The sequence below is a fragment of the Vipera ursinii genome (assembly GCF_947247035.1).
Source record: "Vipera ursinii genome assembly, chromosome: 2".
Lineage (NCBI taxonomy): Eukaryota > Metazoa > Chordata > Lepidosauria > Squamata > Viperidae > Vipera > Vipera ursinii.
The window spans coordinates 268,663,062-268,688,136 of record NC_139513.1 but is presented as its reverse complement, the minus strand read 5'-3'; the positions used below and the strand labels follow the sequence as shown (position 1 = coordinate 268,688,136).

General features: G+C 37.7%; 1 protein-coding gene across 7 annotated transcripts in view; it reads right to left on the bottom strand.

The window, feature by feature from the left end:
• Window positions 1–25,075, bottom strand: part of PDE4D (phosphodiesterase 4D) — a gene marked incomplete at its 5' end in the record, with an annotated part of 752,990 nt that overhangs the window by 85,417 nt on the left and 642,498 nt on the right. For all 7 annotated transcript variants that reach the window (XM_083356283.1, XM_083356285.1, XM_083356282.1 and 4 more), the window contains 3 exons: window positions 19,742–19,791; window positions 21,136–21,209; window positions 22,155–22,191. In XM_083356283.1, the coding sequence (XP_083212409.1) occupies window positions 19,742–19,791; window positions 21,136–21,209; window positions 22,155–22,191 (161 nt within the window). The remainder of the gene's footprint in view (window positions 1–19,741; window positions 19,792–21,135; window positions 21,210–22,154; window positions 22,192–25,075) is intronic.

The window sequence follows — 25,075 nt, the reverse complement described above, 5'->3', positions numbered from 1 at the left end:
TTATAAAGATCATTATTAAGCCCTTGTTGAAATAGTTGAGGGTGGTTGCAAGACAGTTTTATGATACTCTCTCTTTCGAACTAATAACTCACTTAAAGCTATTCTATCCAGGTTGCAAACAGTAAAGTCCAACCTGTTGTTGCCAGGTAGTAGTCATCCAAATTTTTGAAGTCCAGATTTAGTCGTAAAATCCATGGTTTACCGATATCCCAATGAAAGGACCTCCTTTTAGAATTTCATTGTGCCACATCCTCTGTAGCTTGCTTACATACCATAGGCACTAGCCTTTCTTAGCCTGGCATTCTATCCTGAAGTTTTCACCTACCAGTCCCTTAATTCTCAATCAGCATGGTTCTTTGCTCTTTGGGTTTTTTTACTATCAACACTTCAAACTTACAGTACATATCAATACTAAGCTGTGTTGGGACCAAAATTTATTATTCATAATATTGAAACAATCCATCATTTCCTATTCAAAATTTCATTATTAATATAACTTGTTCAAGTTTTACATTATGGATTAAAGATCTTTGAGAGTATATGAAGCATCTTAAACAAAAGCACTGTAAACTCATCATCTTTCTAGTAAGGACAAACTAGAATTGTCCCGCTCCACACTTTAACTAATACTAGAATGAAAATTCTTGTTTCAATTGCTAGATCTTCCTGAATATTTTCTAACACAATGTGGCATCTTTCTGTGCTTAGTCTCCCAATGGGTGCAAGCATGCACACATAAACAAGCATCGGTCAGTTACTGTAGGACTTGTCTTTCAGATGTTGGTAAGTTGGCTATAGCTGAATGTTAGGGCTGAACATTGAGAAGGCTAACATGATGTAGCAAGATTAGCTATTCTGCTCTTTTTCTCTTCCTCTCTGGCAGTTCTATAGGTACACCAACTATCATGCTTCACAGCTAAAGGCTGTAGTTCCTTAGAGAACGACACATTAACAACACAGAGGTCACAATTATCACCCTTATTGTGATGGGTTTTTCTTGTAGAACCTTTAGGCAACATACATGGTAGACTAATGCATTTTCCCCCCTCAGAACTCTGAGAAATAGGCTGAGAAAAATTGACTGAGAAATAGTGTCTGGCCATCAAACTTCCACAGTGGTCTAAGATTTATCACTATTGCTTATCTTATCCTACCTCACAAGACTGTTTTGACAACATAAGAAAAATAATAAGCCAAAAGTCTGCACAATTTTCTGATCCTTGGAAATAAATGTCCTAAATTACATTCCCCCCCCCCCCATGCTCACATCCGACTTTACTTCCTCCAGATTCTAGGTATTTTACATTTCAGCAAGACAGCTTCTTGGGAAACACAATCCATTAATGCCGGGTTATAATACTCTTTTGATTAAGCAGCTTCCAATACTCATGTCTGTCTTCGGAACATTTCCCGTTCAGTCATAGTCACCCTTCAAGGCCTTTCAAAACTAGCGTTTGTCTGGTTGCCAAGTCAGATCCAGCCAATAAACCAGGGGTCTTCAAACTTGGCCCTTTTATGACTTGTGGACTTCAACTCCCAGAATTCCTCAGCCAGCAAAACTGGCTGAGGAATTCTGGGAGTTGAAGTCCACAAGTCATAAAAGGGCCAAGTTTGAAGACCCCCTGCAATAAACCATATGGGTGACATCGTTTCTTTTCCAAGAAAACAAACTGGAAAAGCTAAAAAATAAAACAAAATAAAAAGACCTATCCCCGGTAACCATGCGGGGTGAACGGGATAACGACTTTCATCCACACACTGCAGCTTTTTTTTCCCCCGTCGTCCTTTTATTTACAGGAAATGCAGCAGCAGCAACAGCAACTGGCGAGCTCAGAAGGAGCCGGCGTGTTCCTTCCCCTCCACCCCCCCACTTTCCTCCCTTCCGAGAGCAGCGGCTTTTAATTTTCAAAGCGCTGCAATTGCCTGGTGTGGTTTGAAGCGCAGGGGTGCCGCTCGCCCTGCTGATGCGTCTGCTGACGTCAATGGCATTCTTATCGTGCTTCGCGCGACATCAGAAACCAACCCTCAGAGGCTACTCTTATTCGGAACGCGTCGGCTGCTGGTAATCTCCGGACTGGAGCGGAGCAGGAAAAGGATGGCGCCGGTTGTCGTAACCTCCTTAAATGAAAAGCGCGTAGGGGGAGAAGCGTGAGCTATTGGAAGGGTTACACAAGTGCCCGCTTTTGTTTTTAAGCGCTCCTGGAAAAAAAGATGAGAATTAGCAACGTTGCTAATCGATGTCTAGAACTAAAAGCGGAGAAGTTAAAAAAAAGAAGTAATTTGCCATAGGTGCGAATATTCTACAATGCCTTTCTCAGGCTCGCAGCCTGCGCTGGTTTTTCCTATCCATTGTTGTTGTTGTTAGCTGCGAAGTCGTGTCTGACCCATCGCGACCCTATGGACAACATTCCTCCAGGCCTCCTATCCATTAATATACCGATTTCTGGATATATAATTTTGAAGTTAGCTGAACCTGCACAATACTTTCCCTTCTTTTATTGCTTGGAAACAGAATCTATGGATATTCTGCAACTTCCTACCCCACGTTGCTAATTTAATCATTCTACACTTGGAGAAGACTCCTGCGAGTCCCTTGGACTGCAAGGCGATCAAACCGGTCAGTCCTAGAGGAGATCAACCCTGACTGCTCTTTAGAAGGCCAGATCCTGAAGCTGAAACTCAAACACTTTGGCCACCTAACGAGAAGGAAGGACTCACTGGAGAAGAGCCTAATGCTGGGAAAGATTGAGGGCAATAGAAGAAAGGGACGACAGAGAATGAGGTGGCTGGATGGAGTCACTGAAGCAGTAGGCGTGAGCTTAAATGGACTCCAGAAGATGGTAGAGGACAGGAAGGCCTGGAGGAACGCTGTCCATAGGGTCACGATGGGTCGGACACGACTTCGCAACTAACAACAACAACAACATACTTGGGTGCCTTCTCAAATACTGGACTACAACTCCTAGATTTTCTAGTCAGTTAATTAGGTTTCTGAGAGTTGTAATCGGTCCCATTTGAAGGATACCAGATTAAAGCTGGCTATTTTAATTACTGAAGCATGGCAGGCATGCTAATGATGCTTGAAGTCAGGATCCAAGCTATGGGACATGCCATATTTATTCATTTAATTTATATGCCACCCATCTCACAGGGAGACGAAGAATGCCATCACATACAGGTAAAAACAAACCTAGGTATTTCAACTACCATATAAATAAATCAAAATTCACATTAATTTTATTGGGCCAATGAAAGCTTCACAAGATGTGCCAGTTTTTAAATTTTCAAGTACTTTCCATCAAGCAAGAAAATCAAGGCAATGGAGAAGATGGGGTTAAACTATGTAACATAGGCCTTAACTGGTCTGCAAGAACCAGACATGCAAATTAAGTCCCCTCAGGTGCAAAGGTTGTGAGGTAGTTTCTTTAGTTGCATCAAGGATTTTCTTAAAGATTGTTGTAAAGAAGAAACAAAATATTTTTGATCGTATATATGTGGAAGTACACTACCCAAATCCATTACAAGATACACAGCCTTTAATATATCAGAGAGAATTTAGCATGTTGTAATGAATAAAAGAAAGGGACGCGGTGGCTCAGTGGATTAGGATGCTGAGCTTGGCGATCGGAAGGTCGGCAGTTTGGCAGGTCGAATCCCGAGTGCCGCGTAACAGAGTGAGCGCCTGTTACTCGTCCCAGCTTCTGCCAACCTAGCAGTTCGAAAGCACGTAAAAATGCAAGTAGAAAAATAGGGACCACTACGGTGGGAAGGTAACAGCGTTCCGTGCGCCTTTGGCGTCTAGTCATGCCGGGCACATGACCACGGAGATGTCCTCGGACAAGCGCTGGCTCTTCGGCTTTGAAACAGAGATGAGCACTGGCCCCTAGAGTCGGAAACGACTAGCATGCATGTGCGGGGGAAACTTTACCTTTACTTAATGAATAAAAATGTACAAGTATTCTTGTATGTGTGTGTGTGTGTGTGTGTGTATGTATTTATTTATTTATTTATGTATTTGATAAATGATATCAACTACAGCCTGAGTCAAAAATAAGGAAAAGTAAACTCCTAGTTTATGACATTAAAATGCTACCATCCAGTTCAGTATAAAGGATAGTTACCTTTGTATAGATACATGCTTCATATTTACTCTAGCTTCTTTTTTTAAAGAATTATGGGATAGCTGCTCTACTGAGATTAAGATTAGAATCCTAAAAGGCTACCTCAGTATTTCTTTGAAGCAGTGTAAATCCAAGGCTTCATGAAAATGCCTTGCATAGTATTTTGATTTGTGCATACTCAAATAACAAAACTGAATGCTGGGCATAGGGAGAACCCCAGGACTGGAAAGTCAAATGTTCCAAAAGAAAACAACTTCATACTGTACTAAAATAGACATACTTTGGGCATGTCTATTCAGTCCCCAGGAATCCATCTTGCCCTGAGTGTAACTTTTCTTGTATCAGATACTTGGCTAGCCAAACAACAGATATTCACTCTTGCCTTCTTCTGATACCTGTTTTCAGTACTGGTCGCTATGCATTACCGTACTGTATCATTTTATTTGAGTCTTCTTTTGAGTCTTCTTTCAGAATGAATGAGAGCTCCAAAAGTGCAAATCACCACTCTTCCAATCTCTTTGCACTGAGCAGAGAGGCCTGAAGATTGTTCCATTGATATTCACTTGAGTACGACTAAAGCTGCAAATTCAACAAGAATGGAATTGCAATTTTAATGCAATTTTTATAGTTTAAAGGGTTTCCTTGTGACATTTAGCTATTTTTCCCTGGTGATGTTCAGGCCAGACAGTTTTGTTCAAGAAAACCACCTAATTTCTACTCTGCCTTGCCTAACATCATTCCATAACTTTCTGGCAATTAACTTTAAAAGTTCAAAAAGCAAGGAAAAGCAGAAGAGTTAAACTCATTATAATATTTGTCTGAAAACACCACATGTTCACAAAATGATGCTCCATCTGGAAAATCTTAATGATTTTGCTGACTCATTAGTGCTGGCAGTTCATTTATTCCATGATGCTGGAGTAAAGAGGGCAAATTGTCCCCTTGACAAGAGTAATCGGGAGCATCAGATGTTGCCCCAAGAGGCTTCAACATTAATCTCTTTATTGTAATTAGTAATAAAAGCAAAGGCAGGGTCATTTTAACAATAACAATGGAGTAAGCTGTTTTCTTCATAGGAGCAAATCATTTTCCTGAAAAGTAGGAAATGGTCACAAACAAAACTACACTATTCAGGGGAGCCCCAGTATTATAGGTACTATATTGCTGGTTATGTTTACATGATACAGTTGACTCAGCTGCTACCACTCAAAGATTTAGTGGCAGGAATGGAGTTTAGTGATCCAAAAGGGAATGGTTATCTTTGATACCACTAGCTGCTATAAAGGTCTTAGGGAGGCTATGTTGTAGTTGCTGTACAAATCCAGACTCTTATTTCAAACACGAAGGTTGAAGGATCTTTAGTTCAGCACAGCGTACTAGTTCCCATATACTGACCAAGAGTGCTCTGTACAAATCATCTAATAGCAATAGCATTTAGCAATGCCATTTAGGCTTATATATAACCCCATAATGCTTTACAGCACTCTCTGGGTGGTTTACAATGTTTTCCATGTTGTCCTCAACAATCTGGATCCTCATTTTATTGACCTCAGAAGGATGAAAGGCTAAGTCAACTTTGAGCTCTGTCGGGATCAAACTCTGTGGGCAGAGTTTGCCTGTAATACTGCACTGCACCACCAGGACTGATAACAATTCTATCTGCTGCAGTCCAAATGCACTTAACTTTGGTTATGATGGATAGGGATTATGGGAGCCTAAGATCTATAGATTAAGGGACCATAAGATTGGGAAAGGGTGACACAGAGGTTTATCATTTCTTGGAAAGCTCTGGGAAGAAGGCATGTGAATGAAAAGAAACAAGCATAATCAGTGGACTTACTGCTAACTGACAAACTATGCTTTATAAGAATCAGAAAATATCAACATATTGTAGACAGTGACATATTCTGGGAGGGGACAAAAATGTGATAAAGTTCCTCCCCTTTCCTACAGCAACATTCAAAAGGGGAAGGGCTGGAACTATGACACTATGTCCTGCATGAGCTGTTCCATTTAGGAATTCCTTTTATAAAACACAGTGGCTAATGAAAGCTCTTGCAAAGTAAAGATAAAATGGGATGAAACCTTGCTTTTATATATATGAGCCGATTCTCTATTTTTATGGTCTTTCTCCAACCACAATGACTGATTATGTGCCAGTCATTCTCTCCTAGCTCAATTTATCCCATAAGGTAGTTGTTACAGAAATAAAATTAGGGAATATCCTCATACATGCCAGTTTGAATTCTAATTCTGTCCAAACCTTATTAAAATCCTAATAATTCTACTTATTAACTTGTTTTGTGCGTATATAAGTGCATGTGTGTTGTAGTTTTACATGTTGTACAAACCCAGACTGATTTTTTAATTCAGCATTCTGAAGGAAGTCAGATAATAGCTTGAGTGAAAAAAGTAAGTGCTGTAGAACAGATCCAGACTGTATTTACTAGTAGGGCAACAATTTGTTGTTCTCCTTTGGACATATTACTAAATCACAGTAGTGATATTGGAATTAACCCCTATGAACAGCTGGCTTTTGTATTTCTTTCCTCCTCCAGCACAGCCATGAAGAATAGAAGTGTGCTGAGGACATATAGTGCTAAAGTAAGATTAACTATTACATCAGGGCTGGCTCACTCTACAGAAGGGGTGTCAAACTGCCGGCCCACGGGCCAGATGCATCATAGTGAAACCACACCCACCCCATTGCCGGCAATGGCAAAAAAGTTGCAATACGTCACAACGGGTCATGTGACATTGCGAGTTTGACACCCCTGCTCTACAGGTTCATCTTCATGTTCTCTTAACCATGGCATAACAATATTCCAGGAATATAGCTATTTTTTAAAGCCATGCCCAGAGGCATCCAGGGTGTGTGGAGGGAGAGATTAAAAGGACAGGCACAATCAGGTGATTAAAATCTTGCCTCTTTTATACATACATGTAACACATTTCAAAAGGGAGTGGGCCTTCAATTGCCTGGTCACATCCATTATTTGGACACCACTGACCACCTCCCTTGGATATTCCTGGCTATGTCTTCACGATGTTGCCAGCGTCTTATCCCTAGCGTACAGCTGAAGCAACTTGAAGTCTTTATTAGCTTTTCTACTTTTAAACTGTTGCTTTCTTTTCTTCTTTCATCACAATTTTTGATGAAGAAAATCTCTAGCAAAAGTATCTATGTGGAATTTTCCAGCCAAAGTTCTGGTATAGTCTTCCCCAGCGGGCAGTTTCTTTGCTGTATCAGGCTCCCAGACTTCTTAGTCCATATGGTCAAGAACCATAGTGCTGAGAATTATGAGAGATCACTTTAGCCCACCAGAACAACAGATTGTGGGAGACTAATTGAGAATTTCCTGTTAAATATATAAAAATATATGTATGCATGCATGATTACAAAAAATGTATTAAGCACAACCAAAGCTTTGAAAACAAACACATTTTATTGCTTCCTTCCCATTTAACTTGGTGGAGCAGTGGGCTGATGCCTCCTTAAGTAACACCAGCTGCCTGCAATTAGTGCAGGTTCGCATCCCACCAGGCTCAAGGTTGACTCAGCCTTCCATCCTTCCGAGGTAGGTAAAATGAGGACCCAGATTGTTGGGGGCAATAAGCTGACTTTGTAATAATGCCGCTTGGGGTGTGTGTGAAAGCCCTAACAAGCAGGCATATACATAGAATGAAGGCTACTGCTAAGCTTGTAAGCCGCCCTGAGTCTTCGGAGAAGGGCGGGATATAAATGTAATAAAAATAAAATAAAATAAATAAAATAAATAACTCTTTATTTAAGATTCTAGAATTTACCATCCATGGCCAGCTCAGTCATTAGGCAGAGTATGTATTTCCCCCTGCTGAGGATGAACAAGGTAGCTTCCAGCTCCCCAGTTAAATGGAAGACCTCCCACACCACCAGTGTTCAACACCGTCTGCCTAGTTGGCTGTACAAAGGATTGAGGAATTACCAATTTGTTCTTGACTTCAGATAATAAAATGTCTTCAAGGAAATCTTGAGGACAGGGAACATCAGGAGACCAAAACAAAACAAAAATGTTATTGTATTTCTTGCTTGCAAATCTAAACCCACATAGCTTTTGGCAGAGATTCCAGTTCTGGGAAGCAGAAATGAAAGTACTATTGCAGTAGCATCTGGAATCTTTTACCCATCAAAGTGAAAAGCCCTGAGTATTACAACTAGTTCCATCATCAAAAGCGCTGCCTGGTAACATGATAGATATAGTTCAGAGCCTGGCCACTGTTAACTGCCCACTCCTTGATGTCCTCAAACAACCTTCCCTCCACTGAATAGAGAGCGCAAGTGAGAGAGATCTTCATTATATACACCACTCTTTTTTTTGTGAAAATCAATATTCTCCTTCTCTGTAATGATATCCTAAAAATATTAGAACTGCTTCGCATCTTTTCCACCAAATTCTTTTCCATTTGCTTTATATGTGTGTCAGGTCTTCCCATGCTCCATGAATAATGTTTGGTCAAGGTGGGTAACTTGATTATGTTCAATGGTTTTCAGAAGACTTCTCCCCTCATTTATTTTGGCATACACAAAACAGGCTTTTTTTTTTACCGTCATTTTTTGCAATCTTTCAAATGAAAAAAAGAATTTACCTAAGAGCTGCTGCTGCTGGTGGTAAACAGCTTAGCATGATGGGAATTTTAACAAGCTAGCCTAACCCAGTAGCCACTTGCACAATTTGACCTCTGAATTATTTTCTGTTTCCCAAATTGCAGCAAGGATTCCCATATATTCAGCAACTTTTTTAAAAAAACTTGTTAAACATTTCAATTAAACCCCACAAGAAAGTCTAGTTGCCTTTTGAAAAGCATCTTTGGGACATTCTCCAAATTGTTTCAACTTCTATCGCTTGCCTTCTCCCTTCCATGCAGTGTAGGTGACTATCTTGGTTTGACCTCAAAATGCTCCTGGAGAGAGATAGTGCAATCAGTTGGCTGCTTGCGAAGATAGGATAAAAGGCCACCTTGTCTTTGAGATATAGATGACTGTTTTTTAATGTTAAGGAACATTTTCACTATTCAATTCATATTTTTGGAGTAGGAATTAATTGGAATGGATTACAAGATCCAGTCCAGGAGATGTAGATACAGGATGTGGTTATATCTCTCAAGATGCCAAAAATCCTCATATATTTATATGTGTGTAATATATTTCCTGCTACATTTCACTCATAAATCTTTACAAGCATTTTTCAAAGCATTTTTCATTTTTTCATTTAAAATTATGTGGGAAAGGGCAGTGGAATAATGAACAAATGCAGCTTTTTGTACTAACATTTGAATTTAACTCTTTTCATATTAGCATTTCATACAAACTCTTTGTAGCAACAATTCTTTTGTACTCTCCTTAATTTTCTGTTCTGAAGTTATTACAGCAGACAGAGGTTTATCATTCGGGATTCCATTAACTCTGAAAGCCGTCTTCTGCTCTTTGCTGTCCTCTGTTGTATTTTCATGGGCATGATTTTCCCATTTACATAATTATTATAAGAGGGCTGAGAGTTGGAAAAAAAAATCTACTTTCAACCAACTACTATAATCAATGTCTTCTGCAGCAGCCATAAAACAAGTATAGTTAATAGGGAATTTGTACATATATCAGTACAGTTGTATGTATGCAGGTGGCCATGTTTACAGATAATGCTTACTGCCACAGTAATTAATTTCATGAATTAATCTATTCTTTTGTACTACAATAAAGGTCTGATGAGTGTTTATGGGTTGGGAACAGATATTGATATTTTTTTGTTATTGTTGTTCTCTCCTTTCCTGCTTTATCTGTGGATTCAAGAACAATTTAAGACTTAGGTTACTGACCCTTGACCACCACAATATTAAAGCTCTCCAAATGGGAAGTTTGTACTTGAACAAGAAAGGGTTCAGGAGAGATGATGGTAAACAAATGCAGATAGTATTAAACTGTGTACATATTAGTATATAGTATGTTTGAATGTATGTTATGGATGTATAAACTTTGAGAGAAAGCAACTAAATTTCATTTTTAATGTGTGCCATTGTGCACACATTATCTATCTATCTATCTATCTATCTATCTATCTATCTATCTATCTATCTATCTATCTATCTATCTATCTTTTGATGAATAGTAACATTTGGACTGTCTTAGGCCAGGACAGGGCAAAAGATAGATGTGAATCTATTGATGGATTCCTGGGCAATCTGCACTATTTAGCAACTGTTGTGAATGGATAATAGCAGTGAAAGGACCTTCCATCAAACATATATACATATGCATTATAGTGATAAAATAAGGAAAGTGGAGCTAGCCAAGGACAGATCTTGTAAGCAAAATTCTTCAGTTTTACTTATTTGATTTTAAGTGCATGTATTTTTGCAGGAAAGCTTGGAAGAACTCATGAATTTAGTGAAACACAAATGAGTTCCTGCAAACCTGAAGGAATGTTTCCTTTTAAAAAATGGCTACTTATGTTCTGCATATGTGTACAGGTTTTCAAGATTTTGGCATAACCTCGAAAGGTTGGATTTTTATTAGAAAACAACAACAAAATCAGAAAGAGAAGAGAGACAGGAAAAGAACATTTACTTATTTTTACCCAAACCTTCTACTTCATTGACTATGCTAAAGCCTTTGATTGTGTGGATCACAACAAATTGTGGCAAGTTCTTAAAGAGATGGGAGTGTCAGAACATCTTATTTGTCTCTTGAGAAACCTATATGTAGGTCAAGAAGCAACAATGAGAAATGGACACGGAACTACTGATTGGTTCAAAATTGGGAAAGACTGTATACTGTCACCCTGCCTATTCAGAGCACATCATGAGAAAGGCAGGGCTAGATGAATCAAAAGTTGGAATTTAGATTGCCAGAAGAAAGATCAACAACCTAAGATATGCAGATGATACCACTCTAATGGCAGAAAGTGAAGAGGAACTAAAGAGCCTCTTGATGCGGGTGAAGAAGGAGAGTGCAAAAGTTGGCTTGAAACTCAACATTAAGAAAACCAAGATCATGGCATCCGGCCCTCTCAATTCCTGGCAAATAGATGGGGAAGAAATGGAGGTAGTGACAGATTTTATTTTCCTGAGCTCCAAGATCACCACAGATGGGGACTGCAGTCAAGAAATTAAAAGACGCTTGCTCCTGGGGAGGAAAGCTATGGTAAATCTAGACAGCATACATCACCCTGCCAACAAAAGTGCATACAGTCAAGGCTATGGTTTTCCCAGCTGCAATGTATGGCTGTGAAAGCTGGACCATAAGAAAGGCTGAGCGCCAAAGAATTGAAGCCTTTGAACTATGGTGCTGGAGAAGACTCCTGTGAGTCCCTTGGACTGCAAGGCATTCAAACCGGTCAGTCCTAGAGATCAGCCCTGACTGCTCTCTAGAAGGCCAGATCCTGAAGTTGAAACTCAAATACTTTGGCCAACTAATGAGAAGGAAGGACTCACTGGAGAAGAGCCCAATGCTGGGAAAGGTTGAGGGCAAGAGAAGAAGGGGACGACAGAGAATGAGGTGGCTGGATGGAGTCACTGAAGCAATAGGCGTGAGCTTAAAGGGACTCCAGAAGATGGTAGAGGACAGGAAGACCTGGAGGAACGTTGTCCATGGGGTCACGAGGAGTCAGACATGACTTCACAACTAACAACAACAACACCCACACCTTCCTCATCTTTTTTTTATTTCAAGCACATTTTCAATATGCAGTACCTCTGATCATGATTAGCCAGTCATGATTAGTTAAACTAGGAGAAGATATCATAAATGTTCCAAAAATGAAAAGCACAGCTCAATTGCAAGTTATGTAAGGAGATGGGAAAGAGAATCCTTGGCTTTGGAAGAGGTATAAACTGACTACATATTAAATTCTGGAAACAGTAATTAGTGGCGTACAATTTTGGTTCTACGAATAAGTGTTTATGTTCCATTGGCATAATAAAAGCCAGAGAATACTGCTTTAGGATAATAGGAATTATGCTATAGAAGACACTTGGTTGAGGTAAAAAATTGGGTTGGAACATGGAGCATTTTTTAGCATGAAAAAGAATTAGAAAGCATTTGGAAAGCAGCAAATTGTAAGAAGTGTCATTCAGATCTAGGTTAAGAATTAGAAGGTTGGTAGCTGAGTAACAGGCTTGGAATATGAAAACCATCTCTTGCATATCCCAGTTTGATTGAGAAAGATATTTGTCTGAAATGCTGGATAATAACTACTAGTCAATGCAAACATTTCTAAGTTAGATAAATTAATCATCCACCCAGATTCTTTTATCAGAAGTATTTTTCTGGAGGTGAATAGTGGGTGGAAATATAACATTCATCTGGAGCTCTCAGTACATGTAGCATCATTCTGGATTACTGAGATGGGCAGATGCAGAAAACCTTACTTGACAAGTAGTTTCTCTTCTATATTGGCAAAACAAGCAAGATATCGATGACTTTCCTCTTGCGTTTTCTATCATAGATTGGAAAGTGTTTGGCAGACAAGAATGCAGCATTAACAATATACTAAATCCAGTTCTGTTAGGCTTTAAATTAAAAGTATAATTTTATCAATGGTCAATTGTGAAGTTTTTGAATGAGAATATGGACACACCTATGGACTGGATAAGAACCCAGTTAGGAACAAACTGCTTTGATGTTTTGTATTCCATAAGGTTTGCTTCCAGGTAAATGTGTCAGGATTGCAGCCTTAGTAAAATCTTAAGCCTTCGAATGCTTGCTTTAGTGCAAAAATGGCCAGAATCCAGCTAAGATTAGATTAGATTAGCTCATTGCTTTGAAGAAATGGCTCCCATTGAAAGACTGTTTAATCTCCCATTGAGAGTCAATGAGGCTTAAAAGTGCTTAACTTTGGTTGGACTGTATCCAATGTTTTACATATACCAAGGCCCTAATTTAATAAGCGTGCTTCAGTGCACCTAAACTATGAGTCATTCAAAAGGAAAACACCTTTTCGGCTAGAGAGCAATGTAGAAAAAATGGTAAAATTTTAAAGAACATGCACAATAAAAACAAGCTGGGCACAGAAAGATAGAAAGATAGAAAGATATCTTTCATGCTATGCAATTAATATCATCTTAAAAACTAGAATAGGATAGGGTAGGGTAGGGTAGGGTAGGGTAGGGTAGAGTAGAATAGAATAGAATAGAATAGAATAGAATAGAATAGAATAGAATAGAATAGAATAGAATAGAATAGAATAGAATAGAATAGAATTCTTTATTGGCCAAGTGTGGTTGGACACACAAGGAATTTATGGGAATATGGGAAAAGGAAGAAAGGGCAAGATCAGGACAGAAAGTTTGGAACAGCAATTACATGCTACAATACATGCTACAATACATGTATAATAACTTATTTGTCCATTAAGAACTAGTTCATAAATAATATATTCATTTATTGATGGAATCATTTATATGTCCCAAACAACATATTTATTTTACAGCAGACTAAAGGAATATGCATTTTGGCATGATTCTGTATTTTTATCATGTAAAGTTACATATATAGTAAGTATTAAGAGTGCTTAAGTATAAAGAAGCTTTAATTGATGTAACAAAGTTCTTATGAATGCAGAAAAACAGTGGGATACAGTAAACTCAACCAAGATGTTCTAGGGATTGTATCATTCAATATCCTGAATGAGGTGGAGAATCTACAGTTCTGTATTGCTGAGCTGTCATTCCAGATATTCCTTGCTGCTGACTATGGCTGATGGGAATTGAGACCCACCAACATCTGGAATTCACAGGTTTTTTTTATTTCTATGTACCAGATAAGAGACCCACACCACTGTTGACCACTGCTCACCTATGCTTGCCCTCCAGTCCTGATGAAGTTTATTCTCTTTGTTAGCAACTCTAAGTCTACTTTCCCCTAGTCACCTATATGAATGGATGACCTTTTCTAAGTATTTCATGCATGTTCAGCTACACACACACACACACACACACACACACACACACAAACACACACCAGCAGCATTAATAATAACTCTGTATTATACTGCATCCCCCAAGATCTCCAGAACTCCAGCACCCTTCAGTCCTAGCTAGAACAGGCAATGATCAATTCAACAATATTTAGAGAACCATGTTGTGCAATCCTTGTTCTACTTAATGCTTGCTAGATTATTTTCAACCATTTCTATTTGGGTAATTATATTTCCATAGCTGATCTTATCCCAAACTAAACGTTATCCTGTCCTTGTTCACTTTTTCAATTCAGACTCAGTTTAGAAATGTTCTTATTGATGTTTAATTGTCAACATTTGGTCTGCTCCGATTCAAATGGATTCTATACTTTCTCTACAGGTTTCAGCTTGTTTCAAAAAAATTCCCACTGTTTAATGCAGGGGTGTCACTCTGCCAGTTCCATCATACTAATTTAGATTTATATTTATAGATCCTAGCAATGGTCTAAAAGTTTGCAAATTATGCTTTCATTATAGCAACAATACATTTCATACAATACATTTCATTATAGCAACAATACAATGGAAATATTTCCTGCCATTGGGAGGGGCGCCAATGAAAATTTACAACTTTAAGATGCCAATTTCAGAACAAAACATATATTATGATTATTGTGTATTATGTGGCTTTGTTTTGTTTTTGTTACATCATTCAGTTCTTACATCAATATAAAATAACCCTATCCCTGTGTGATATAGCAAATACAACAAAAGGCATTGCTGGACCTCTTTCCTACATAATATGTGACCACAGTTGTACCAGGGATAGGCTTACCACACACCTCTTAATTAATAGTCTCTCTCTCTCTCTCTCTCTCTCTCTCTCTCTCTCTCTCTCTCTCTCTCTCTCTCTCTCTCTCTCTCTCTCTCTCTCTCTCACTCTCTCTCTCTCTCTCTCTCTCTCTCCCTCCCTCCCTCCCTCCCTCCCTCCCTCCCTCCCTCCCCCCCTCTCTCTCTCACACACACAGAATTCTAATTACAGATCTTCCTGAATTTTGAGCAGTTTGGTCCTCAGTTCTTCTGTAACAGCCTTTTCAAAAATATGAGGAAAGTTAAATTTATGGGCAACATTGAGAGAAATTTGTTGTATTGGTAACCTCAACAACATTTTATCCAGACTTAAAACAATGCTTTTTTCCTTACTGAGCCTTGACTGCTGATAAGAAGCTTTGCACATCTTGAATCACAGACTGAGGCAATGATTTTGGCTATCAAGTCTACTATGAATGCCTCAAGTGATTTGAACCTGAGATTGCTAATTCTTGTGCTAAGCATTCAGTAAATAGCAAACTTTCTTTTCTTTTTTTAAAAAAATCATCCTAAACTATTAAAAAAGAAGGTTCTCTGTTCTGCACCTAAAGACTACTAAGTAGGATTTTTTTTACCAGGAACACAGGTCGAATTGTCAGAACTTCAACACCCTTGGCAACATTATGAGAGAGAAATCTGGAGCCAAACTCATGTAAAAGCCTAAGGTGGTTTGGAACATTATTTTTGCCTTGGCATGTCTTTATAAACCTTATATTGCCACATTATCAGGGGTTTATGTACTCTGCCTGGAAACTCTTTACTGGTACTATAAAGTCGGTTGTTATGGTAACTATTGTGACATCAAATATAATAATATGATCGGGGGTAGGGTAACCAGTTCAGACAAAATATGACATTGTACCTTTGGTACCTGTTAAATGTCTGGATCAGCTTTATATTTGTTCAGCTAGTTGGATCTGACCCACCCAGGGAAGAAAGCAAACCCCTATAGTTTGAAGTTTAAATCTCAGACCTGAGAAAGTTGAAAGTTTCTTACAAGAAGAGAAATATTAGATTCAGACTCTCACATGCTGCTTCCAAAGGAAATTCCATGCTTATGCTCATACAGTTTTTTTTCTTCAAATTTCTTTTAAATCTTCAGTTTTATTAATATTTTCCTGAGTGTAAGCCAAAGTAAATATCATGTGACTTACTTATGAGTAGGATTTCACAGGATTATACTGTTAAACAGCTTTAAATTTGCAACCTTTTCCAATATTATGGTTATCATGAAACATAAATTCATAGTGCTGATGCCTACTGTAGGCTATTGTTGCAAAAATGCTGGATTAAACCAAGAAGTAAATTTTAAGATGGTATCTAGCTTTAAGGAATAATAATGAACTTCAGAGTCAATGGGGTCCTGTCATCTTAGTAATTGCTATTAGAGAAAGAAAAGTATTGGTATTTCTTATACCCTGGCTGAACTTTCAAACTTTGAGGTTTTTTTTACCTCAAAGCTGCATTTTTATTATATTGTACTCTGAGGATCATAAAGGGTATGTCTGATAATTAGCAACTGTTAGTGGCAGAATGGGATCAAAACATTCCAGCTCTTTTTAGAATCTTAAATAATTAAAAATTCAAAATAAGCGTGTTAAGGTTAATCAACCTATTTTCAAACTTCAAATGACTCAAAGAAGTAAATGCATGGTGCTAAAAGCTGCTAATCTTTGAATTTTAGCTGTCCAATCTGGGGATGCTCTGGAAAACATAAGGTGGGGACTGGAGACCTATAATCTTCTTGGATTGGCCTAGCATAAGATCATTTAACTTTAAATACAGTATCTGCATTTAATATGCAGAAAATAATTTGAAAGAACTGAATAAGCACAAAATTAATCTTGTACACACTTATGTTAAAATTATTCTGGCTTCCTCACAATTATCCGAAATCTTTTCTTTCTTGATATTATATAGTGAAGAAATTAAAATATTGGCAATCTATAAATAGAACATATTCTTGTGAAAAATGCTGCATTGTCGTAAGACTAGACTCTCTCCTCATTCCAAAATAAAATCAATATTCTTATTTATGAATTACAAAATGGATTTCTACCAACCTGAAGGCTTATAACACCACCTGCCTTGTCATCAATTATTGCCTTATATATTTTGATATAGATTTACCACATAGTAATCCTTCACCTTCTGATTGTGCTCATGTAAGGTGTTTTAATGGGACTGTTGTAATGAAGTCTTATCAGAATAGAAGTACTCCACAACTTTCAGACGCTGTGCAGATTAACTCAAACTGCTGGATATTAATCGTGAAGAGTGATGTTAGGGATCCGTATATGTCAGTGATTCAACACACTGGCCAAATAATTACAGTATTAAGAGAAAAGGGCAGGAAATGGCAAAAGAAAAAGCAGCTAATGGTTAGAAAAGAAGAGCATGCCTTTTCGTAAAAGAAAGCATGGGATGTAAAATTAAGAGTAGAGAAAAGAAGGAGATAAATAGTATCCTTGTTCTCAAAACAGCATCGATAGAGCAGGCTTTAATTTTAATTTTAATTTAATTTAATTTAATAATATTTCTATACCGCCCTTCTCCCTGAGGACTCAGGGCGGTTCACAGGGCAAGAATAAAATACAAAGTTACAAATATTAAAAGGAAATTAAATAATTGCCCGATTATAAAACAATTGATATATTACAATTATAAAACCCCAAAGATAATATTAAGAATACAAGAATAAAAAACCCCACCAATCCCCCATCAGGCTAGGCCGGCTTGTACAAACAAAAACGTCTTGAGATCGCGACGAAAGGAGCGAAGATTGGGCGCAGATCGGGCGCAGATTTTACTAGTGGCTACATCGTCTACAAACCCTAACATCTGCATACATGAATTATTGAAGCCGTATTTTATTTTATAAGCCGTATTTTACTCTATAAATGTTTATCTGCAATGAAACCTCATCTTTATTAGCATGTACTCAAGTTATACATGCCTGTCATGTAATATAATGCAGTAAGTACAGAAAAGTACCCTTTCAAGTTAGTCACATCCATACATCTAAGGTTTTGATTGGGATAAGTACTTAGGTCATTTTTAACACTGATTTGGTATCAACTTCATTATAGCGATAAATTTTCTAATGATGTGGGCTGTAAGAATTGGCAATTGCAAGATGACTTAAAAGTAAACTGCAAGCTCAGGGACTCAATTTAGATCAGGGAAACAGCTAACATTTCTCTATTCCTTATGTCAGGGTTCATACTATTTCCCTCTCCTTCCCCCAGCTTGTATCTGCTTTTTCTTTTCTTTTCTTTTTAAAATTCAGTTATTCAATTCAGTGTCCGGTTTTGCTCCTAAAACAAAACTGCCCCCAAATGAAAGAAAGAACAAAAACTTATGATCAACCCATCATATGTATTATATTTCACAGAAATGAAAATGAGCTTACTTAGCTTTCCAATGATATAACACTCCCTTCTGGAAGAGAAAAATAAGTATGATATGCACATGATGCTTCCCAGTATAGCCTTCTCTGTTCATTTCACCTTGGAGTTAGAATCCTGTGCATGTGAAGACTGGTTTTCCTCTCTCCTAAAAGAATGGGAAAGTCCCCTGGAACAGCAAGTCTGGGCATACATTAACAGATGCAATACTGTGCTTTATTTGACTGCTTCATTTACATCCCACCTGTATTCCCCAAAGGAACTGGGCAGTGTATGTAGGCGTTTTCTGGAAGTTTGCAATACAGGCAGCAGATTTGCTCAGGGTGACTGCTTTATATGCAGGCCACAGCATGGCTAAAATAGCATGCTTTCCCAACAATATTTTTATGCACTCTGTCACATAGCAAGTTATTGCATCTATCCTCTTCAGACTAGGGGAGCTGATTCCAAAATTGATTCCCTCACTCCTTCAGGGAAATGGTCACCAATGAATCTGCTGTTCTTGCCAAAAATGACTACAACCACCACTACATGCAGAAAGCTTAACCTGCATATGCAGTGGGCTTCATTATGAATAGATCCCTTTTGTTAGATGTTATCCAACTCTGGCTGAAGTTCTGACGTTCCATATTCAAGTTCCCCTTTCCGGTATCACAGGATTCCCAGCAACTTTTAATAAGGAACAATTGCAGCAATTCATTTAAAAATACACAAAATATTTTTATCCAGCACCATTGTACAACACTGAAGGAAAATTGAAATGGTGGATAAACCACTCTTAAATTGGAGTGCTGTTATTGAAAAAAGTCAATAGCCAAGATGTCATTCCTGAGCAAATGGGCCCCAGGAAGTGCAAGTATGCTGTATGTTGTACATTCTGGCCTGCATTTACAAAAAGGATATTAAAGGATACACCTTGTTCTGAATTATTACAACCATTATCACTTATCTTGAATTTTTTTAAAAAAGATATTGCTTTCTTTTTATTCAAACAAGAAGAAAAAATTAGACATATTTTCATGTTTGTATCAAATTCACAGAAAATGTATTATGAAGGAATTCCTCCACTATTTTTTCTTCAGATCAGAAGTGTGGGCCACAGAGAGCTAGAGTGATGTGTAGTTGAAAACAGTAGTAAAAGCAACTTCCTCAGCCACCTTGAAATGATAAAGCTCATACAAATTACATAAAATAGCTTGAAAGAGCAAAAAGCAAAAACTTTTGGGAAACTGAAAGATAGATTTCAGATCAAGCAAAAATTCTACTTATATGAGCTACAAGTAAGATTTATGAACTTTTAAAAGGGTTTATAAAGTATTTATATATCAGAAACAGATTATGCAAAGTGTGATATATTTACAAGATAGTAACATCACTTTAATAAAATAGTGTTGACTGTTTTAAGGTGTCTTACCTGTTATGGTTGCTTTATTGATGGATGGTTGGTTACACATGGGTGACCGTCTAGGGAAGAAGGGAGAGAAAGAGTCAAAAATGAAAGGCATCTTCATGAAATAATGTATTCATTATTCACTATATTCTTGGGAAAGACTGATATATTTTTTTAAAAATGATTGAAACTACCAAAATAATTAATAATATAAAGGCCATACTCAATGCAACAAAGAAAATACATGGTTTGAAGTTATACTTGTTTCCACCCACCCCCCCACCCCCGTCCCCCTGGGTCTGGGAGAACAATGTTCAGCAACCTGATGCCTTCCACATATGATGAACTTTCAACTCTCAAAATAAGTATGGTCATATATTCAGGGTTTTTCAACCAGTGGTACGGGTACCACCTGTGGTACATTGGCACCTAGCAGGTGGTACACGACCATCCTAGAAAAGTGGTAGTGGGGGAGGGGAATGAGCTGAACCAGTGGCAGCACCGCACAAACCTGAGCGAGAGATGGCTGGAGCTGCAGGACTGTCAGGGTTCAGCGGAAGTGCCAGGATCAGCACTTCTTCAGGGCTGTCAGGGCTTAGTGGAAGTGCCAGGATCAGCACCAGGCTCCAGCTGGAGCTTGGCGCTGATTCCGGCATGTCTGCTGAGCCCAGAAGAAGCACTGATCAGCTGGCATGTTGCAGCATCTCCAGGGTCTTATGATTTACATTCAGATGCTTGGCAACTGATTCATATTTATGATGGTCACAGTGTCCCAGGGTCATGTGAAGTGACCAAAACCTGCTGCAACCACCCAGCAGATGGGGGGGAATAAAAACCAAACACAACCCCACCCCAACCCCACTGCCAATCCTCAACAGAAATGCTCACAACAATGAAAACCTCAGACAGGATGAAGAGTACCGCTAGGCGGGCAGACAGGTGTCTTGCTCGGCTGTGGCTTGGGGGGCACTTTTTTCAGTGCCATTGTAACTTCGAACAGTCACTAAGCAAACTGTTGTAAGTCGAGGACTATCTGTACACCTTGCTAGGCGACTGGAGGTACTCGGATGTTGCCATATCCTAAAAGTGGTACAATGGGTGAAAAGGTTGAAAAGCCCTGATATAATGTAGATGAGGAAGGTGGAACTTTCCCCATTTTCAGCAGATGGGACTGATTTTTTTTCTTTTCTCTTTTTTTATAATAACTGCCATTTATATTGGATTTCTCTTCTCAAAACAGTCAGAAGTCAGGCTGCTGATTTCAGCATTTAGAGATGCATTTAGGGATGATTTAAATGAAGCCCATCTTTGTACTGCGTTGTGTTGAAGCACACTTACATAATGGAGAACTTATGCAATTTAAAGGTGCGTTTAAGTAAAAACAAACTTGGCAGGAAACAGAAAAAGACCAGACTTACTTGCTAGGTGCTCGATCCTGAAGGTTGGTTAATGCAGCAAAATTGTTCCGTACAGTACGTAAACTGGCAAGCACCTGTAGCAAACAGTGTGCATAAAAATTTAATCTCTAATTTCTCAGGTGTGCTGCTTTTTTCTCCCTGATTTATTTGACAACAATAAACAGATAGCTTTCTGAACAGGTGACTTCCTAAACAAGTTACTGTGCGATTTGAAGAGAAACCAGTTATTAATCTTTTCAGGATTTTGTTTTGTGCCTGAAGTGTTTGCTCATTCTTTTCCAATGCATACATACTAGAATGACACTAGGATGATAGTTTTACTGCTCCCTTTGTTACTAAAACACCAAATCATTATTTGTTTTTTAAAGTAGTCTTTGTCTTAGGGAAAGCTACATTTCCTAGAGAACAACTTCTATTCCTCTCTCAAATTTCAAAATTTTGACAATAAATGTTTTGTGCTAATTGTGTCCAAACTATTACAAGAATAAAATAACTGTGCAGTAAAATCTTTTTAATATTTGGTAACTTAGTGAAATAAGGAAATTTTCAAATAAATTCATTCAATCCTGTTTTGTTGATAACACAGTGGCATGTATGTTTGAGAATAACTCTTTATATGCTTAGAAGGAAACAATTGCCATTCTAGTGCCATAACTGACACCAGTTAGGAGAAATATTTACAAATGCAACTGCTTAGGATATCTATAGTCACCAGATTATTAAACTGGCTTTGAATCCTGAACATCTGTCTTGGGGATTTTTGTCAAGCAGTGTGCCTTTGCAATCATCATTCAGATGTGTCTGGCATCATCAAAATGCATCATATTATGTAGTGTCTGACTAATGACAGATTGTAACTTCATCAAGCAATAAAGGTAAAAATAAAAGTTGTTTCTTTTGCCAGTTAAGATTATACTGTAGCTAGGATTATAATTCTTCTAGCTCTGTAGTTGGAAGCCTGAAGCTGAAAATAGAGATTCTCCCTTTTTCCATCTGTCCGTATAACATGTGGTACCTACCTGAGCAAACGGTGTCACAATCAAGTCATCTCCATGTCTAGAAAACAAAACATAGAACATAAATCAATACTGAATTCAGTATGTGACATATTTTAAGATCACCTCCTATATTTCAGCTAAAAATCATCACTATTTTATACATTATTTTCATGAGCCTCACCATGTTACTTCCTCTTGCTTTACTCTTTCTACCTCTGCATCAGTAATTATAAAACAGTTGTAATTTAGAGGTTATTGGTAGGGCAATATTGGAAGAAGGACTGTCTGCCTACTATAGAGGAGTGGACGCTTAAAGTGTCAAATCTAGCAGAAATGGCTAAGATTTCTGCTTACTTGAAGGATCATTCACAAGAAAGATACATTTCGGTTTGGAGAAGATGGATAGATTATATTCAGAAAAAATATGGGACTAAAAAGTTCCATTTAGCTTATGAGTAAATTTTAGATTGTTATTGTTATAATTTAAATTTCTTTAAGTAGTTGGATATCTTAGAGTGTTTGTAATTATGTTAAAGGCGGGTTAAAGTGTATTATGTATTTGTTTTTTTTATATAGTTGATCAATGTTAGTTAGATTATGATTACTATATATTTGTAACCCTGTAATCAGCTTTGGGAAGTGGGGGAGGGGGGTTTAGGGGTGGGTGGGGATGGGATAACATTTAAAAAAAAATAAAGAAAAAAACAGTTGTAATTTAGTCATTTCTAAGCATCCATGATACACTTAGACTGTGGCTTCAATTGGAAAGAAGTCACAACTATATAAAGAGATTGGTATGAATCCCTGTCTGTTTTCTCACCATTTATAACAGCAGAATTAGGGAGAAGACTGGCAATCACAATTATTTGAAACAATAAAACAATAAAAAACAATAAAACAAACAAGGGTTCATGAGCATCAACTAACAGTGAAAAATCTCTGGTCTCAAACCACATTGATAATAAACAACACCAGTTTGATTAGGTAGGAACAAAATTCATTGGGCATGCCAACACCCATCACACAGATGAATTTATTGAAGTCTGGTATTCTACTAAAGGAGCAATTAACAAGCATATTGATCTAGATCCAGCATATAAATACGTAAGAAACCAGACCATTCAAACGACCAATCAACAAGAGAACCAATCAGCTGCTCAGAATTTAAATATAGCTCCAAACGAACAAACAATCACACAACCAGATGACCACACTGGCACACAAGACATTTATAATCTAAGAAGAAAAGGACAAGAAAATCCTGCTGATGATGTCTGGTAACAAAACTTTCAGAAAATAAATTGAAGCAAGCTTGAAGAGCAAACCACTGCCAAAATTCAGGATTACTTTTTATTTGAGAGGGCAGCCCTTTTGAGCACCAAAAGCAACTGTATTATCTATTGCTAGTAGAAAACAATTTATAAAAATTGAACAAGCAAGTGCAGATGATAAGGAATTATTTTGTGGATAATAAAAGAATTTTCTATGCAGCCCAAATGTTTTCATGCATTTAATTTTATGTGAAAGTTAACACATGAAGATATGGATTTATATGATACTTTCTCTTGTAGAAAGTATCTGTTTATATTAAACAGAGAAATAATACAGGTAGTCCTCGACTTACAGTACAAGCACAACTGAGGTCAAAATTTCTGTTGTTAAGTGAGACATTTTTAAAGTGAGTTTTGCCCCATTTTACGACTGTTTGTGTAAGTTAGTAACCAGTTTGTTTAGTGAATCTGGCTTCCCTATTGACTATACTTGTCAGAAGGTTGCAAAAGGTGATCACGTGTGCTTGGGACGTGAGCAATGGTCATAAGTATAAACCAGTTGCCAAGCATCTGCATTTTGATGACATGATCATGTTTCAAATGTCATAACGTCCTAAGTCACATTTTTACCTTTTGCAGTACCACTGTAACTTTGAAAGGTCACAAAACAAACTGTTGCAAATTGAGGACAACCTGTATATTAGAAAGTGACTGGTTCCTGTTTTAACCTGGCATGTTCAAAAAGAGTGAAAACAAATAATCACACTTTGTAATGCAGCCTGACAAATGTGGTACCCAATAACAGAGAACAATTACAAAACCCCACACTGCTTAAAATTCTGGTTTCTTAGGACTCCAGCAAGAGAAGCTGGGGATTTTGTCTCTGGACATTTACACCACACAAAACACAATTAGGGATTCCCTGTTGCAACACTATGTGCAATAGTCACAGAAGAAAACTCCCTAATTTGGTTGTTACATCTACTGGCAGAAGGAGGAATAATTTGGCAGATTGAACCTACTGCTAAATCTGATTTATTGGCATTTACAAATTGACTCAAATGGTTCCAATTACTGCTGCAATTTAAAAAATGTTTTAACCATAGACAATACTTGATCATTTTTTAAAAAAGTATAATGGACTGAATTATAAAGCAATGTTTTTTTTAAAAGAAAGAGCTAGCTATTTCATACCTTGACAGCCTGGCCTGCAATTTTATGATCTTTCTCCTGGGAATAAAACCTATTCATGTCATTGGGATCTATTTCTGCATGAAATAATTATTTGATTATAATGTATTGATTGCATTTATGGTTATAATTTTTTCCTCTGTAGGGATTTGCATTTATTCACTGAAAGATTCACAATGATGGCTATCAGTCAAAACACCAAGTTCTTGTTCTACCTACCTACCTACCTACCTACCTACCTATCTATCTATTATCTATCTATCTATCTATCTATCTATCTATCTATCTATCTATCTATCTATCTATACATACACACACACACACACACACACACACACACACACACGTGTATGTGTGTGTGTTAGACAGAAAATATTGGAATTCAACATTCTGGAGGCACAAGCAATAGAACACAGCCAAACTAGAGTCTTGGACTTTAAAAGAGCTAATTTCAATAAACTTAGAGAGACCATGGGAAGA